General features: G+C 42.6%; 1 protein-coding gene across 4 annotated transcripts in view; it reads right to left on the bottom strand.

The window, feature by feature from the left end:
* Positions 1-5,855: 5,855 nt before the first annotated feature.
* DOK7 (docking protein 7) overlaps positions 5,856-20,122 on the bottom strand; it is a 117,741-nt gene continuing 103,474 nt past the window's right edge. For 3 of the 4 annotated variants that reach the window (XM_027836503.1, XM_027836504.1, XM_027836505.1), the window contains 2 exons: positions 7,704-7,820; positions 5,856-6,393 (listed from right to left, as the gene is read on the bottom strand). In XM_027836503.1, the coding sequence (XP_027692304.1) occupies positions 6,257-6,393; positions 7,704-7,820 (254 nt within the window). In that variant the 3' untranslated portion in view covers positions 5,856-6,256. Of the gene's footprint in view, positions 6,394-7,703; positions 7,821-20,122 lie in introns of those variants that run through there. The other variant, XM_027836506.1, reaches the window with a different exon arrangement.

Raw genomic sequence — 20,122 nt, 5'->3', positions numbered from 1 at the left:
GCCCTTTTTAATAAGATTATCTTAAATGATAATAATAGCTAATAAGCTCACTTTTATATGGTGCTTACTATGTGCCAGGAACTGTGCTAAGCACTGTACAAGTATCATTTGATCTTCACAACAACCCTACAAAGTAGGTGTTGTTTTTATCCCCATTTTACAGATGGAGAAACTGAGTCAGAGGTTGTGACTTGCTTCAGGGTCACCCAGTAAGCATCTATGGAGGCTGAATTTGAACTCAGGTCTTCCTGACTCTGGGCCAGTGCACTATGTACTGCACCATCTACCTGCTGATGCTGAATCTCAGTTGCTTTCTAAATCATTAAAGGAAGATGAAATTATTCTTAGTGGGGTTTTGGGGTTGCATGTCCTTTGTATTCTTGTTTTTTGAAAATGCAGGTTTGTGTTTGTTAACTCAAAATTTACTAGAATGTAGAGTTTGTCAGATTACCTCATTCTAGATAATGGGGAGTTAATTTTTGTTGTTGTTCAGTCGTGTTCTACTCTCTGTGACCCCATTCGGGGTTTTCCTGGCAAAGATAATGGAGTGGTTTGCCATTTCCTTTTCCAGGTCATTTTACAGATGAGGAAACTGAGGCACACAGGGTTAAGTGCCTTGCCCAGGGTCACACAGCTTGCAAGTATCTGAGGCCAGATTTGAACTCAGGATGATGAGTCTTCCTGACTCCAGGCCCAGCTTTCTATCCACTGTGCCACACAGCTGCCTAGCTTTTTTGTTATTCAGTCATGTCCAACTCTATGTGACCCCATGGATATTTGTCCATGGGGTTTTCTTGGCAAAGATACCATAGTGATTTACTATTTTCTTCTCCAGTGTGTCTGCATTTTACAGATGAGAACTAAGGCAAACAGGGGTTAAGTGACTTGCCCAGGGTCACACAGCTAGAATGTTTCTAAGGTCACATTTGAACTCAGATCTTCTTGACTCTAGGCCCAGTGCTCTATCCACTGTACCACTTTGCTGCTCCTAAAAAGGAGCTTACTAAATAACTATTGCATGAAAATAGCTTGTGCATGTAAGACTTCAGCAAGGAAAGATGTATCTCTGTTCACACAATGCTTGATAGACCCTTATGGAGCATTCCTCTCAAGAAAAAAGGGAATTTCTCAAAAAGGTTCAGATAGGCAGCATTTGCTGAGTGTGGGACCAAAAATCATCATAGACTACCCCCTATCCCAGTGGCTCAATACATTCAGTGACCTCGGGGCCATCTGCCACGAAATAGGAAGCAGCCAGGTATAACGGCTCTTAGAACACTGAATCTGAAGTAAAAAGACCAGAATTTACATTTCTGATCTGACATTAGCTGTGGGACTTTCCCCTCTCTAAGCCTCAGGTTCTTTGTAAAGTGAGTGAATTAGACTAGAGGTTCCTTCTAGTTTAAAGAAGTTGTGATTCTCGGGGCTCCTAAAGTATACCTTGAATATACCTTCCTGACTACCTTCCCAGGATGGGGGAGGATATGATCAAACCCCAGAAAAAAGCAGACATGCAAGGACCACATTCTGCTGTCATGCTACCCTGACTCTTTCCAGGGAAGATCTGCTTGGGCTCCTTACGTGGATAAGGACTCACAGTCATTTGTTCTAAGTCAACATAATTATTAGGATCAGAGGATGCATGATTCAGAGCAGGGAATTTAGAGACCATCTTCTCCAGAGGCTCTTAACATTTTTTTGCATCACAGACCAGCTGGGCAATCTGGTAAAGCCTGTGGACCCCTTTTCCCAGAATAATGTTTTTAAATGCAAACAATAAAATACATATTACAAAGGAAACCAAATATATTAAAATACATTAATTAAAATACAAGTTCACTGGCCCCACACTGAAAAACCCTAATCTGATGTACCACCACCCCCATTTTATAGATGAGAAAACAAAGGCCCAGAAGTTTAGTGACTTGTCTAAGAGACATACAAATAGTAAGTGACAGACAGGCTTTAAACCTAGGACCTCTGGCTTCAAATCCAGGATTCGGCTGTCTAAAAATACCACCAACCATTTTGTTCTCTTCCCTAGATAAATACGGTGTTTAATGACAGCCCTTACATGGGTGGAAATGCTGACTTTCTCCTGAATTGTGGCCACACCTATTCCCTTTTCACTCCTGTGGTTCAGCTGCATTGCCTTTCCTGCTGTGCTAACAGCTATCTGTGTGGAGAATAAATTCCAGGAAATCTGTTGCTGAGATTTTGAGTTAAAGTAAATGTTTCTTAGAAGTTTAATTCATAGGAATTAACTAGCTTCCTCCTCAATAACCACTGCTCCACTCCTCAAAATAAAATACTGGGAGGAAAATATCAGTCACCAGGAAAACCATAAACCTGTGGAACTAGACAAATGTAACATTTGTGGAATGGAAAAAAACAATAGATTTTGTTTTAGAGGACCTGGGGTCTCTTTAGATGACCTAAGGCAAGTCATTTCAGGACCTCAGTGCCTTCATCATCAAGTCAAGGGATTGGATTAGAAGATTTTTCAGATCCCTCTTAGGTCTAAATCTTCCCTTTCCCAGTATGGATTTTAAAACTTTTTTTGGATCATCCTTAGCATTTGTAGCCAGCCTAAGCTCATTCTGAGATTTAGGCCCCTGATGCAATTGAAAAAAAAAAACAGAATCAGATCATGCTTTTGTATTCCTTCTTTATTACCTGCCCTTGTTTTCATCAATTGAGAAGTGAGCTGACCTTCAGATGCACTTGTAGTCAAGCAAAGAATCTGAGAATGCTCCCCTGCCCTCCTTGACTCTCTTAGCCATACATTTGGCTTTCAGGAATCCAGTACAACTATTGTTAAAGAAGATATGATAAAGTCCTGTGTCCATCAGGGCGAGAACCTTAGAATATGAGGTCTCATTCTTGAAGAAACTACTATTTTTCTTCTAATGAAATCATAGAATCCTAGTCAGAAGGGATATAAGAAGTCTATGTGCCAAGGAAAGAAGAAAAGAAGGAAGGAAGGAAGGAGCATTTATTGATGCTTATTCTATATGCCAGGCACTGTACTAAGCACTTTATAAATATTACCTCATTGCAAAATATATTCACTTTTATGTGTATCAATTCCATTAATAGCTAGTTCCCATTTAATCAGGAGGTAGGGGAGAATATGTCCACCTTGCAGACGATCTGGCTTCTGTTTCCTCTTCATCTTTCCACCTCTTAGATGCTTTCAAATTTCCAGCTCTCAGATATTTCTTAACTTCTTTTCATGGGTAAGATAAGTGAAAATGACCATTCTGATTGGTGAGTTTTCTGCTTGTGCCTAAAATGGAACGGTACGATCATTTACAAATAATCCTAGACTCTTCATGCTGGAAGGGATCAGGGAGTGTGTCACAATTCTCCCTGTCACCCATGCCCCCATTTTCTAAATGAGGAAATTGAGGCCAAGGGGAAGTGACTGGTGCATGGTTACACAATGGTGGGGCTTTGGCTAGATAGAGGTCAGGGCTACTGTCTTCCAGGCCAACAATCTTTCTGCAGCGTCACATCCATTCTTCTCCCCCAACTCTTACAGCTAACACAGGGCTAATTCAGTTGAAGAGGCCGTATTGCAAACCTAGCCAGCTTGTTGTGGTAGTATTTTAAAATTCAGACAGAGATAAAGACCACCAGCAAGTGACCAGATTTGTCCCATTCCTGTACCTCTACCTTGGTCACTATTTCCTCGTCTCCCCAGCACGTGCATGTGATAGTTGTCACTTCAAATAAGCATTTGAATTTTGCTTTATTGACCCCTTCAAAAAAATTAAATTGGGGATGACCTTAAAAGCTATTACACTGGAGACCCTGTGTGACATAGAGCCAGTCCATATTCATCATAAATAATGTCAATCCATTAAAAAGTTTTGTGATATTGTATTCCACATATAATGGTCTTGAGAAGACTCCAATAGTTCTAGTACTCTGCACTTTCATTAATCTACCTAGCACCCTTGTCGGGTAGGTAAGCATTGAAACCTAGGCACAGAGAAATCGAGTGGCTTCCCCAGGGTCCCACAGCCCTCGACAGAGAGCCGGGATTTAAAAACTTGAATTCCTTGAAGTTTGGCACTGGCGTGAGTAACCACGGTTTATCACATCAGAAAAGTCATTCTTCCACCTGCCTGTTGGGAGAGCACAGAAGACCCCCAGAAGCCTAGAATCTGCTTTGCCCCTACAGCGTAAAGCAGTGTAAATACCTAATGTCAGCTCTGAGTCATGTGGAGAACAGATAAAGCCAAAATCACATATAAAGACACAATAAAACATTACAAAAGAGAACACGGCTTTCCAACAAGAAAATAATATGCATTTTAAAATATAATATCAAGGATTTAAAACTATTTACATGAGCAACTAGAATAGGTCCCAAGAAGCAATTACAATAAGATAAATTACAGGCTTTCTCCAATATACATGTACAGGACAGGCTTTCATCATTTGGGCCTACTATCACGCAGGGAGCATTTTTTAAAATTCTCTTCATTTAAAAAAAAATGTTTAGTTCTTTCCTAAGATATAATACAGTCTATTAATACCTATACCCATGAGAAAGTCTGTGATGTTAGTTCCTAATGCCTTATAAGAGAGCAGGAAGAAATTACTTAAAGCTATTCAAATGGTAACAGCCTGAAACACAGACTTTTGAATGCCACTGTTGGGAATTGGTAAAAATAAACCAGCCTAAACTCTAACATGAAAGGTTCCTGTCTATCCGCCCAAGGGGCCGATGCCACAAAAATAAAGGAAGTGGTGCTATCCAGATGGGGTCCTCAATGGTGGTTATACATATGTGTCTATCAGGAAATTCTGTGCTACTGTCGCAACCACCGTATCATCAAAATAACCTTCCATTCTAATTCTCCATCATAGCACGGGGGCATCCTCTGGGCTCTGGAGTGTTCCCCTGTGCGGAGCCTTCCCACAGCCCACTGATGACCTAACTCTGTGTTGTCTAAAGATGAGCTGAGCCAAGTATGGAGGCGGCCCATCACCGAATGGGGTGCCACTAAGCAGAGGAATTTTTAAGGCACAGAGGGGTCAGGATCTGCATGGAGGAGGTACCCACATAGATGAACTATCAATCTATAAAGAACAGCAGTAATTAATAATAATAAATAGCTCACATTGAAATAACACATTATGGATTATAAAGTGCCTTACATACATTATCTAATTTGATCCTCACATCAGCCCTGTGAAGGAGACAGGGCAGGGCAGTGATCATCATCATCATCCCCATTATCTAGATGAGGACAGAGCCAAGGTTCCAGCGCAGATATTCCAATATTCACCCCAATCCACCTCTGAAAAAATGTGCCAAACTGCAGTTTTTCTCTCATCAGCAGCCTGTGCCTTCAGCCTCCAGTGACTATCCTCAAAGGATTATTGGTGAGTTGCTAGTGGCACTTTCTGTCCTTTTTTATTATTTTTTTTAAAACTGAAACAGCTCAGATACATGTTATTGGCTTTTGAAGGGTTTTTCCCTGCAGTCACTAGGGACTTTTCCATCAGAGAGAAATGAAGGGGAAAAAAACATCACCAAACCTAGTACCTCCAGGCTGGAGCTCCAGCCCTGCTTTCAGGATGATTCCACACACAGACAGCAAGAAGGGCATGGATCCAAGGGCCAAAGCTGCTGTGTCTCACTTGGTTTCCATCATACTATTTAACATTTTCTGGGCACTTACTGCTATGAGCTAAATGCTGTCTCCCTATGCATGGTCATTCAGCTTTGGGGCATGCCCCCCTGTTCCATCATAGGAATTTGTGCTAAAAGGGGCTTCAGAGATCACCTAGTCCAATGCCTTCATGTTAGAGATGAAAAAACTGAGGCCCAGAGAAGGTGATTAACTTGCCCAGGGCTGCACAGCCCAGCAAAAATTCAAACCCAGTGCTCTAACACCAGCTCTAGGAAGTATTCTTCCAGCTTTACCACACTGCCTCTCTCCAAGGGGACACAGAGATCCAGGGAAAAGAAACTAATTTGGGGGTTCCCATTATCCCAACATTGATCCTCTGACCACCATGTTACAAGCTGGAAAAAAAAAATTCAGCCCATGGTGTACCACCACCATGACCTGCTTGTCTGTGTCGGAGCAAGGTCTCCAGGAGGTGCCTGGTCTGAGTGCAAGGTGCCACAGCTGGACCCAAAGGTGGCACACCCCAAAGATGAGAACACAGAGCCCTCCCAGAAGTGCCCGGAAGCCCCAACAAGGCAGCCCTCCATTGGCTCTCGACAGGCTGGTCACTGATGGGCCCCTTTTTGCTTCTGCTCCAGTTCCTGCAGACGGTCCTCCCGGGTCTGTGCATGCTGGGCACCCACTTTGTGCGCCGTCTCGGTGGCAGTGATATCAATCTGGGCATAGCGGGTGGCTCCAGCCCCTGAAAACAAGAGCTTTCATTAATTCCCAGAGCACACCCTCTCAAGGGACATGCATGGCAGAGGCTCCCACCCATTGGGAGGCTCCCTAGTGGGGTCCAGGCCACTAGGTGGCCATGATGCCTTTGGGGTATCTCCCACTAAGAGGAGCCTTTGTCTCCTCTGGCTCAAGTACAAACAGAGGTCTAATCGAGGTGCCAAGGAAAGCCCGAAATAATCCTGCCTCCTTGTAAGATGACAGGCGCCAGCTGGAGGCTCAAGGCCTTAGAGATGATATGGTCCAGCATTCTCACTCAGCATGGAAGAAGACGCTATGGCTAAAGGTGAGGATGACTTACCCAAGATCACATAGCATGTAAGGAGCAGAGTTGGGATTCAAATCCAAGCATTCTGCATCCAAAGCTATCCCAAAGTCAGGTTTCAGTTAAAGCTAGGCAGTATACTTATCGGGCAGCTAGGTGGTAGAATGCATAGAGTGCCAGGCCTGGAGTCAAGAAGACTCATCTTCCCTGAGTTCAGATCTGGCCTCAGACACTTACTAGATGTGTGACCCTGGACAAGTTGCTTAACCCTTTTTGCCTCAGTTTCCTCATCTGTAAAATGAGCTGGAGAAGGAAATGGCAAACAAATCTGGTATTCTTGTCAAGAAAACCCCCAACAGGGTCATGACTGAAATGACTGAACAACAACAACAAAAAGTATACTGATTAGCTGCTTTATATGAATTACTTTATGCTCAATTCACTTACTGAGTGTTTGGATCTGAAACAGGAAGAATTTAGGACAGAACTGAAGAAATTCCCAACTCTGAAAACTGTGAAACAGATAAACACATTACCAAAGAAGGCTGTCCCTTCTCTTTTTCTTCTGGAGATATAAGAAGGGAATAGAAAATTATCTTTTAGGAATGACTTGAGTACAGTCCTTCCCAGAGGCAGGGGTGTGGAATAGATGAGAATGAGAAGGAGGTGAGCCAGGCATCATCCAAATAGCCCAACCCTTGCATTTTTCATTTGGGAAAACCAAGGCCCAGAGAGGGATGATTTGCCCAAGGTCAGATGGCCAACAAGTGGCAAAACTGTATAGTGACTTTAAGTCCTACACACTTTCTGTTCCTCTAGAGAACCTGATTTCTCACTTGAGGCATCTTGAAAATGGGTGGCCTGGGATGGTGGTGAGATGGGCATCATGGAAACAAATTTCTGGAGCTGGCAACCATGTCCAGGTGGGACCTCTTCCCAAATGTGGTACAAGCCAAGTGTACTTGGAGATGACACAGAGAAGGGGCAGCACTGTTGGCATCTCTCCCTACCTCTTATTCCTGGGCTAGGTCCCTGAAGCTCCAATTCCATGTAGTGAAGCTGCTTCTTGGAAGTGGGACTGACGGGAATATTCACATAGGTAGGGGTCTCGCTGCGTGGTCTTTCTCCTGTAACAGGTGGGCAAGGGGGAAGACAAGAAGTAGATGGATAAGCAAACGCAAACCATTATGCACAGAACGTTTCCGAGAGAGAGTATTAACAAATGGGGAATCAGGGAAAGTCATTTCTAGGTGGCTGCATTTAGACTGAGCCTTGAGAAGGGCTGGAGGTTCCCCAAGGTGAAGCATGCAAAGGCGTGCAGGAGATAGGTGATACGATACTAAATATAGGAAATGGCAAGTAGAAATGGCCAGTTTGGCCGGAATGGAGGAGTGTATAAGGGAGAGGGATGTGTAATCAGCCTGGAATGATAAGCTGGAGCAAATGGGATGCCAAACAGGGCATCCTAGAGGCAACAGGGAGCCACTGATGCTTACTGAGCCGGGGAGTGATGTAATCTGACCTGTGTTCTAGGAATGCCCATCTGGTAGCTTTGTGAAAGATGGATTGCAGAGGTAAAGGGGCTGGACACAGCGAGATCAATTAGGATCAATAGATCCTATTGGTAGGGAGAGGCGACAGGAGCCTGCGTTAGGATGGTGGCTGTGTGAATGGAGAGGGTAAGTATGTGAGAGATGCTGGGACTGGAGAGTCGCCAGACCTGACAAGTGACTGGGTGAGAGAGGGGAGGGAGTGAGGGAAGAGTCAAGGATGATTCCTAAGTTTTGAACTTAGGGGACTGAAAGGTTGCTGGTACACTCAATAGAAGTGAGAAATTCAGGAGGAAGAGGGACTTAGGGGAAAAGAAACCACGTTCTGTTTTGGACATGTTGCGTTGGAGATGCCCCTGCGACTATAACAATGGCCTCTTGTCAGTATCCCTCCTTCCAGCCTCTCTCATCTCCAACCCATCCTCCCCACAGCCGCCAAAATAACCTTCCTCAGCACAGGTCTGCACTTGAATCTTCTGTGGCCCTGAGGATAAAATATAAACTCTTCCATTTGGCCTTTAAAGCCCTGTGAAATCTGACTTCAACCTGCTTTCCCAGGCTCATTTTCAGATTCCTCTCCCTCCATCCACTGCCATTCCAGCCAAACTGAACTTCTGCCTAACCCCAGGACTCATCTCTCCATCTCTCACCTCTGCATCTTTGCCCAGGCTGCCCACATGCCTGAAACGCATTCCCCCCCTTCGCTCTGCTTCTTACCACCTTTTGCTTCCTTGAAGGCTCAGGTCATGGTCTACCTTTTATGGGAAACCTGTCCTGATTCTGTTGTTAAATAATGCTGTCTCCTCAGATTATCTTGTATTTTCTTATTTAGGTATCTATTGTATCTTCTTCTCCTCTCCCCCGACCCCTATAATGTATATGTGCCTTGAATCTATTAATAAACATTTATTAAGCTCCTACTATGTGCCAGGCACTGTACTAAGCACTTTACAATTATTATCTCACTGGATCCTCACGACAACCCTGGGAGGTAGATGTTTTTGTGGCAAACAGAGCTAAGTGACTGGCCCAGGGTCACAAAGCTAGTAAATGTCTGAGGCAAGATTTGAATTCAAGTCTTCCTGGCTCCAGACCCAGCACTCTACCTACTGCACTGCTTAGCTTTTAAAAAGAAAAATAATTCACCCATTTCTAAGTTGTGCCTTTAAGCACCTTGAGAGATTTTCCAAAATGTCCCTAAGAGCAAAGAATACACTCATCATTACAAACATTTTGCTAATTCTGCATGTTTGGATAGAATTATCAACCAATCTCTTTGGCCATCACATTCTTCCTAAACCCTCTGTGTCAATTAGTTTGAAGGAAAACTCATCTCGTGTCTTAGGATTAGCAATTTATAGAGCACTTTTTGTCCCGAGACCACAAAGCTCCGTCATATACATCATCCCATTCACGATGAGTCTGCCAGAACAGAAGGACTGCTTTTAAAAATTGTTCTGTATTGGGCATGGGGTCCTCTCAGCAGCCATTATAAACTGAGAGAATGGATTGTGAGCCTCATGGATCGTGACAGTTCAAACAGTCCCTATACAAAAGAACTATTGGACTCCACGGCGGATGTGTGTGTATGTATACACACATATACATATACACACACACACAAACACACACACGTGTCCCAGTGGCCTTTCTCTTAGCCTGGGAGGCAACAGCAGGGTGGAGCAGAAAGACCCCTGAAATCTTGGGTACAACGTTCCCAGTCCAAACCACCCTCAGATTCCTACATCTGTAGTATTTTCACCAACCTGCCCAATTACTGATGCTCTCGATGATGACTCTGACACTCTGCTAACGCTTCCTGCATCTATGCTGATGTATTCGGTAACTTGCTATTATTGGGAGACAGAGAAAGGTAGGGTTTTATGTAAAATAATCATAATAATGATGATAATAAGGTCCCATTTAGCTCTTCCATTCTAGGCCCCAAGACCTTCTAGTATTAATATTTTGTGTTCTATAGTTCTTTCCACCACAGAATATTTTATGTTTTGTGTTACAAGGTCCCTTGGGCTCTGTGGCCTAGGGACCTGTCCTGCTCTGATATTTTATGAATTTAGGCACAAATCTGAATATTCCATTACTAGAACACCTCATAGGAATTCACTCTACTTTATTGCTTATTTTCTTCTCCTCAGTCTAAGACAAAGCATTAAAAAAAAAAATACACTGATCGCAAAACAAGAGGAGCCTGCAGCAGACAAAGAACCAGCCCCTGTCAAATGTCTTGTCAATTAAGTTCCGTCTCCAGCCCCTTGGCTTGCTGACAACATCGCTGTTCTTTAATTACAGCAGGTTCTCCATTGATCTAGGTCGTTCTCTGCCCTTGCTCCTCTAGCTCTGATATTCAGGTCCACAACTCAATTCATCTGTGTGCCCCCCAAGCCAGGAGGGCAATGCCAGAGGTGAGACAGCACTCCCAGTAATAGAAAGGAACAAAAATGCTAACTCTGGACAGCATTCCAAACCCACGGCTTCCCTGATCCCATGCTGGGAAAGGATCTCATTACTTACCATCTCTAATCTTCCCCTGATGTCCAGCCAGGTGTCTGATATGCTGCACAGACCTCGAACTGGAATCAAAGTCAGACTCTTCCCACATCAAAAGCAACCAAAGCTCTGTCACTGAAGTTCAGCTATTTCTGAGACTCTACTGTCTGCTCCCTGGGACTCCTGTCCCCCCACTCCAGACTAATGTTCCCAAGGGATGTTAGCTCTCACCTCCACCTCACTTTGTCTGTAGGAACAGGAGTTTTCACTTTGCTTGGATAGAGAGGTACAGAGGCAGGATGGGACAGTCTCTAGAACTGGAGCCAGGCAAGCCAGGCTCAAAGTCCAGCCCTGCTACCAATCATGCCACAAATGAGACTTGTCATTTTGCCTATAGCAAAAAGTTTTAGGGTTGATATAGACAAGAGAGAAGAATAACATTTTAGGACCCAGGACCCCACACTATCTTTTAATTCTTGGGGCTGATTGAACTCAATCCAATACAACAAATGTTTCCCAAGAATATTCCTTGTGAAAGGACCAGGAGATAACAATTGTGTCCCATAGGCTGGGACACCAATTCTGCAAGATTTATTAAACATACTCTATGTGCTAGGCACTGTTGTTGTTGCCGCTGTTGTTTGTTCTTCATTCTCAAAGAGCACCATGACGTCATGGAGGTGATGCCACGACATGCCGGTGAATCAGATTTAAGTGAGGCAGGGCTGTGCAAAGTCACCAGCCTCACTCTCTCCTCCAGAGTCATCTGGGTCCAGTGGCAAGCTATAGATCAAGATGACTGGAGATGGTCCTAGATGTGGTGGGGCAAGGAATAGAAAGACCAAAATGAAAGTTCCTCCTCTTAGGAAACTTAGATAGTCTACCTCTCTGAGCTCCAGCCAGAGTGGTGAACTCAGCACCTCACTCACGTCTTTGTTCACTCTCTTCCCTGGACCTGAAATGACCTCCTTGTCTTACCCTCCCTGACTGAATACTTTTTCATTCCTAAATTCAAATTTCATTCCTCCAACTCAAATGCAGCCACCTCTGGGAAGTCTTCCCTGATTCCCTATATTCAGAAAGATCTTTCTCCTTAGGCCTCACAAAGAACTTTTTATTTTGCACCTCTCTAAAGTACTTAGTTCAGTTGTTTGTTTTTTCGTTTGTTTGTTTTTCAAGTTGTCTGACTCTTGACGTGACTCTATTTGGGGTTTTCTTGACAAAAATACTGGAATGGTTTCCTTCTCCAGCTCATTTTACAGATGAGGAAACAGAGGTAAGCAGGGTTAAATGACTTGCCCAGGATCACACAGCTAGTAAGTGTCTGAAGCTGGATTTGAACTCTTCCTGAGTCCAGAACCAGCACTCTAGCCACTGCGCCACCTAGCCGCCCAACATATTTAACATAGCATCATATACTGCTGTTTCTTTGTTTGAATCTTATCCTCTTACTCAACTGTAAGATCCATTGAGGGTGCCTAAACTTCCCATCTCTTTAGACACCAAACACAGGGCTTTGAAGACCAGCTGAGTGGATGACCTAGTCTCTGCCTTCCTCCAGAAGCTCCTCACCCAAGCAAAACTGGTTTACAAACCAATGAACAAGGCAACTTGTTCAACATTGAGTGAAATTTTTGAGCCTGGGGTTATGGTAGGTTTGAGATTGAGAAAGAGGAAAACTATTTTGGAATTTTCATTTTGATTTCAGCAACTTGATATATCTCTGAACTAGGACTAGAGTTAAAGTGTACAAGAAATATGATCTCCATCCTCTGTCAAATGGCTATAGCCCTGAGAGCATGGCCCTCACAACTTAGCACTTAATGACATCATGTTTTGTCTCCCGGAAGAGATTATGAAACTGCTTTGTAATCCAAAATCATTGTACAGATCTAAGTGGTAGAAAGGGAGCAGGATGGGAAGTCAGAAGACCCAGCTTGAAGTTCTGGCTTGGCTGCCTGCTAACCCATGTGACCTTGGGCAAGTCTTTTTCATTTCTCTTGGCCTCAGTTATTTATTTGTCTGTAAAATGATGGAGTTGAACTAAATGTTCTCTAAGGTTCTTGCCAGTTCTAAAGCCTATGATCTGAAGTGGTTATCTTAGGTGAGGGTCCAGCTACACAAAATCTTCATGCAAGTTATCCACACGTGAATCAAGGGCATCGTCAATGAAGGGAACAACATGGCATGTTGAACGTGGTATCAGCTGAAATTTGGTTAGAATCCTACTATCTGAATATGCAGGTGCCTCCAGGCACATCACATTCCCCCCAAGCCTCCTTCTCCTCATCTGAAAAATAAGGGTGTTATACAAGATGGTATCTAAGGTACTTTTCAGCTTGCAATCTTTAATTTGCAATACCTTTAAAATGCAAGTCATCATTGGTAACCTGTTAGGGCCAGCTTACACCCACTATCCATCTTTCCACTGCCATATGTATGTGTGTATGTATATATGTATATATGTGTATATATATGTATATGTGTGTGTATGTGTGTATATATGTATATATGTGTCTGCCATTCCTTTTAGGAAGGAATGGCAGACAAGGCCAGGATGTAAGGAATAGCTTAGCTGTGCTATTAGCACAGCTGCAGAAACATAAGAAATCACCTTCTGGACACCAGGGAAAACCACAGTCTACAGAGAATTTGCCCAGCCCACAAGTGACATCCTCTTCCAGCGCATCCCTATTGTGGACATAAGCCTAGAAGACTGTATCAGCAACACAGAACCCAACAGGGGCCCGGCAAAAGAACGTGTCTGTCATCTGAGGACCAGCATAGCTAAGTAGACACCTTAGGAGGTAGTGAATTGCCTCTCCCTTGAAGTCTTCAAGTGAAGACTGGATGAGCGAGCGCACTTGTTGGAGCTGGGGGGGGAGGGAATCAGCACTTTCTAGCTACGTGATCATGGGCAAATCACTTAATCTCTCTGAGCTTCAGCTTCCTGATCTGTAAAATGAAGATAATACTACTTACCACACAAGTTTGTTGGAAGGAAAGTGCTTTGTAAAACTTGGTAAAAGCTCTCTAGAAAACGGAGTTATTATGAGACCTAGAAGGGCTGGCCTGGTTTAGTCCCTCATTTGACAAAGGAGGCAGCTGAGAACCATAGAGATAAAGTCACTTGCCTAAACTGGTTCACGAGTTAATAGCCAGAGGTAAGGCTAGAAATGGATCCTCAGATTCCTAGGTCAAAGTATACAACACCACAGTGGGATGGCTGAAAATTATAAACACACATGCACATATACAGGGCTGAATTTAGTCAAATATTTTGAGGACAGCCAGTTCCAAACTATTACTCAGTTGTTTTTCAGCTATGTCCAAGTCTTTGTGACCCCATTTGGGTTTTCTTGGGAAAGGCGCTGCGATGGTTTGCCATTTCCTTCTTCAGCTCATTTTACAGATGAGAAAACTGAGGCCAACAGGGTTAAGTGACTCGCCCAAGTTCACACAGCTAGTAAGTATCTGAGGGCAGATTTGAACTCAGTTCTTCCTGACTCCAGGACTGGCATTCTATCCACTGTACCACTATCTGCCCTAGTTCCAAACTAGTTGCTGACATTCATGCAAACTTTATTATTTTTACAACTAGTTTATATGTTTCTAACACTTTTGGCTATTGTCCCATTCCTCTCCTCCCCTTCAACATTAAAGCTCTTGAAACAGTTATCTGCACTCAAGATTTCCACTTCCTCCTCAACCATCACTCTCCTGAGACTATGTCCTGAAAAGTCATTCACTAATAACTTCTAAATGTCAAATCCAAAGGCATTTTTCCCAGTCCTCACCTTCCTTGACCCCTCTGTTGCATCTGACATTGTGGACCACCCCCTTATACTTGAAACCATTTACTTCATTGGGTTCAGAGTCACCCCACTTCCCTGGTTCCCCTCCTGCCTTTCCAATTGTTCTTTCTCTGTCACTTTTCATTTCTCATTCTCTTCCCAACCTCTTAAACTAGGTGTTTTCCAACGTCCTTCCCTACACTCTCTCTCATCAATCTATTTTCTGCCACTGCTTCTGCTGTGACCTCCATGTACAGCTCTCCAAGATCTCTATCACTGGTACTGAACTCATCTTTTAGCTCTGGGTCCACATCTCCAGCTGTTACAGAACCCCTCTCCCTGGATGTCCCACTGGAACCTCAAACTCAGCAAGTCTGAAGCTGTGTTAATTATTTTCTCCCTTTAAGTGGCTTCTCCTTCTGATTTTAGTCTTTCTGTACTTTTTTTTAGATAAAATCCTCTGGACTTTACCATTTCTAATTTTGTCTGTCATACAGTCATCTGTGATTACAAACCGGGGGTTTTCTTTGACTCTTCCCTCAACAATCTCATTGTTGTAACGATTAAGTGAAATAAATATATACGCGTGTGTGTGGGTATATATGTCTATGTCGTGCTTTATAAAGCATCATATATACATGTTAACTATTATTATTAGCTATTATATACAATCGGTTACAAAATTCTGCCATTTGTGTCTCTGAAATCGATCTCCTCTTCCTAAAGCATTAAGAAGATGTGCAAGATGAAACTAGTTTGAAGAGAGCAACTCAAGTCATCTCAAGAGCATTAAACAGAATGAGGAAAACAAAAAAGAAGAAAAATATGAAAGATTTACACAGATTACTGTGACATACTGTTTTCACCATCAAGAGACATTAAAGTCCCAGGGATGTTCACACAGGAGACAGAAATGTCACTAAAGAGAGCAAAGATGGGAAAAGCCCCAGACTGGACCAAATGTATATAGAAGAGATCCATGCTGAAGGAGACACGGTTGTGAGTGAATGTGCTGAATATCTGAAGGAGGCGAAGATACCAAAGACATGGAAAAGATCTTGGTCATTATTAATACAAAAAACGACGACCATCAAAACATTAACAATGACAGACCCAAATGTGTTTTCTCCCAGCTATACAAAATCTTCACATAAGTCATCTATACATGGATCAAGGGCATCCTCAATGAAAGTATTAATAGGGAAACAAATACACTTCCAAAAATAATATTCATTGATGACCACACATCTTTATCATTATGCAACTGACTGAAGCAAAAAATATAATATTACATTATTCTCATTATTTATTGATTATGAAAAAGCATATGAGCAAAATATCACCTTAAATGTTCTTTTCCAACAAGGAAATAACATCCATATACCAAAATCATTTCAGATTCCTTGAAAGATATAACAAAATAACCCTGACTTTTCAACAACCCTCTGAACATAGTCAGATGAGACATAAAAAAGGGAAATGTAAGATCAACAAAGATTTTCTCCACTGTGATGGAGGAGATTCAGTACAAAGACCAAAGTAAAGAGGGTTTCTCTCTTTAGCTTTCTTCTCCTTACATGTTCCAATTTGCTGATGGCATTTCACTGGTTACATCTAGCCCTGGAACATCGCAAAGCCTCCTGGAAGAGATTTGTATTCGTGCAGAGTAGTTTGGACTGTCTATCCACAAAGGTGACCAAGTAGAGGAAGAATATCTGTTGGCCAGGTTATAACACGTGTTTTTAAAAGCAATGTCATTTTAATGTCCATCTTTCCAATATCAACATTCTACTGGTGTTGCTATATGGCAACAAGACAAAGATTGCAACAATCTCCAAAGAACTGAAAATGATCATTACACAGGAGGCACTGGAGAGGTACATGGTGGGCATGAGAAAACTGAAACATATAACCAGTGAGGAACTGCAAAGAAGAGTAAGAATAAAAGATGTAATCACTTACCTCCTTCTCAAATAAAAGATGTCGTTAACAAGCATTTATTAAATACTTGCAATGTGCCAAGCACTGTGCTAAGTGCTCAGGATAGAAAGGCAAAAATACGGTCCCTGACCTCAAGGAGCTCACATTCTAATGGGTGAGCAGTATGTGAAAAAATACATACCGGATATATACAGAGTAGAGAGCACATGTAAGAAAATCTAAGAGAGATAGAACTGGTAGTGGGGGCAAGGAGGGACAAGGAAGAACAGAGAAAGACTTCTTGTAGAAGAGGGGATTTTATACCTGCCTCCTCCTTAAAGAACATTCACCCCAGTTCTGCCCTCTAGAGCTACAAAGAATAAGAATAATGTCCCTTCCACATGTCCTTTCATATATTGGAAGATAGCTATCAAGGAACCCCTAAATCTTCTCTTCTCCTAGCTAAAGCCCCCCAGTGCCTTCAGCTATTTCTCAGGGTGGGGTGGTGCACCAGACACAAAGCCAGTCCCTGCTCTGACCTTGCTAGCCTTTTGGCAATGGGAAGTCACTTAACCACCCTGAATCTGTTTCCTCATCTATAAAATGGGAATTACAATACTTTCCACTACCTATCTCACAGAGTTGCTATAGGGAAAGTTTTACAAACTATTAAACATTATATAAATATAAGTTATTCTTAGATGTCATGATTTCTATACCCTTTGTCAACCTAGTTGCTTGACCATTAGAGGTAGATTAATTCCAGGGGGTTCATGAACTTGAATGAAAAAAGAAATTACAAATTTATTTTCACTAACATCTAACTAAAATTTAGTGTTTCCTTCAAATATATGAAAGCATTATTCTGAGATGAGGCTCACAGGCTTCACCAGACAGCCAAAGGGGTCCATGACACAGAAAAGGTAAAGAACCTTTGCTCTAGACATGCTCCAGTTTGTCAATGTCGTTCCCAAAATGTGTTGCTCATTTAGGCAGTATTCTCTTGATCTGACTCATGGAGGTCACCTGCATTAACTTTATTAGCTGCCATGTCTTGCTGTTGGCTCAAATTCAGTGTGGGAACAACAAAACACCAACCCTACATTTTGTTTTTGGTTTTTCACATCAACTTCTCAATTCATTTCAGCAAAACACGCCACATATGTGGAAACAAAGCTGAGAAATCACCATCCTCTCTGGTAAGGAGGCTCAGACTGAATGGGAACAATTACAACAAGTACACAGGTAAGTAGGGTGTAAGGGAAGATGTGATAAGGGCTGTGACTGTAAGCAAGTCATTTCAATTCTTGGAGCCCTATAAAATAGGAATGATAACACTCCCTATCTCACAGGATTATTGAGGAGAAAATACTTTGTTCAATGGAAACCATTGTCTCAAGGCAAAGCTTTTAGGTAGTCCAAGTTACAAATGCCCAGCGATGCTGCCAGCGTGGCCACAGCCTGAGATAACAGTTAAGTACTGGGGTTCCTGGGGCAGCCAGTTTGAGTATGGATTGGTCTGGATACCCTTAAAGGTCTTTTCCAGTTTTGGAGATCCTATGATTCTGTGATACTCATCTCTCCTTTTTCTTGTCTTTTATTTATGCTCTCTCCCAGGAGGGCCTATTGATCATCTAATCACTTCTTGGAGGACAAGCAAAACCTTCTTGTTTACAGGGCCCAACTCTCTCCTCATATCTACCAGGAAGATCCTTGTATTTATTCATTACAAGGAGTCTGTGGCATTTCTCTCATTCCCAAAAAAGGAAATGAAGATAGTTTGCTATAATTTATTTGTCAGCAATTTGTCCTGACCTCTAGAAATGAGTTCGTTGTTTTTTTAAATGCTTTTTATACTTTATTTATTTATTTAGTTATTTGTGAGGCAGTTGGGGTTAAGTGACTTGCCCAGAGTCTGTGTGCGCTAGTGAGTGTTATATGTCTGAGGTCACATTTGAACTCAGGTCCTCCTGACTCCAGGGCCGGTGTTTTATCCACTGCGCCACCTAGCTGCCCTGCTTTTTATACTTTAGAAGTACATCAGAGAAGGACAGTAAACTTACCACTTTCAAGATACCAAATTTTCATATTTTTCTCCTTTTCAGAAATCTTAACACAAACCCATCCCTGGACTTCTCACATCAGTGGGGTCCTCAACTGCAGCAAAGCCATCCTTCTGCTCCTCCCTAATGAATTCTCTACACCATAGGTATCCAACTCAGATAGAAATGGGGTCACAAAACCATACATAAGAATGATCCCTGTAGGCATATATTGTCTTAGAAAGACACACATTGACATTATATATGTTGTATTGTATTTTTATCTATTTTGTTAAATATTTACCAATTCCATTTTAATTTAGTTCCTTCCTCACTCCAGAGTACTGTAGGCTGGGCAGGCTGCATATTGGATACCTCTGCTGTACATCCTCCCCAGAGCAGCTCTTCCAACCCCACTCTCCCACCCTATTTCTCTCCTCAAGCCTCTCTCACCCTGACAGCTAAGGACCTTGCCTCATATTTTACTGAGAATATAGAGGCCACTCACTGGGAGCTCTCTCTCCTCCCCTATTTCACAACCCCTTGACATTTTGCCCTATTCTCTCCTTTTTTAGTCCCATCTTTGATAAAAAGGTGACCCTTCTTCTAACAAAGACCCAACTCTCTACACGTGCCTGTGACCTCATCTTTCCTCTTTTCTCCAGCTGATTGCCCTCACAATCACTTCATTTCTCTTTCACCTCTAGTCTCTTTCTATCTATTGGCTCCTTCCCTGCTGTCTACAAATCCACCCAAGTCTCCCTGTTGTAGAAGCTCTATATACCCATTTCTTCTACTTCTTCTTGTTCCACTCTTCAAGCTTTTGTCATCTGGTTTATGATTTCCTCATTCAACTGAAACCCATTTCTCCAAAATTACCAGCGATCTCTTAATCACCAAATCCAGTGGCTTCTTCTCAGTTTCCATCCCTGCAATACTTGTCACTGCTGGTCACCCTCATCTCCTGGATATTTTCTTTACCCTGGGTTTTCATGATACTATTCTTTCTTAGTTCTCCTAACTGTTCCTTCTCAATCACCTTTGCTGGAACAGCATCCCATTTCACGTACCCTATTTGTGGATGTTCTCACCCTTCATCTCTTTTCTCTTCGTACTATTTCTCTCATCAGCTCCTATGGTTTCTGTGCATTCGACTCCCAAGTTCATTCATTTTCTCCTTTGAGATCTAGCACCAACTGCATATTAGGGATTTTGAACCAAATGCCCTATAATCACCTCAAATTCAACATGTCGAAAACAGAATTCATCTTTCCCCCAAACCCACCCCTCTTCCAAACAACCCTGTTTCTGTCGAGGGCTCCCCCATAGTCCCAGTCACCAAGGTTCACATCCTCAGTGTCATTCCCAAGAATTTGCGCTTCCTAATCTCACAAAACCAGTCCCTTGCCAGATCTTGCCTTTCCATCTCCACCACAACTCTTGCCTTTCTCCCTCAGTCACCACTCCCACGTTCCCACCACTCACCCTACCTTAGTTCAAGCGCTCATCACCTCTCTCGCCTGGACTACTGGACTAGGAAACTTGATTGGTCTCCCTGAAAGTGTCACCCAACTCAGATGCCAAAGTCTGGTCATGTCAGTTCCCTACTCGATAA

The sequence above is a fragment of the Vombatus ursinus genome, unplaced genomic scaffold (genome assembly GCF_900497805.2).
Source record: "Vombatus ursinus unplaced genomic scaffold, bare-nosed wombat genome assembly UNPS02014818.1, whole genome shotgun sequence".
In the NCBI taxonomy this organism is placed as follows: Eukaryota; Metazoa; Chordata; class Mammalia; order Diprotodontia; family Vombatidae; genus Vombatus; species Vombatus ursinus.
Note: the sequence above shows the minus strand (reverse complement) of the source record. Positions and strands in the feature narration are given on the sequence as shown.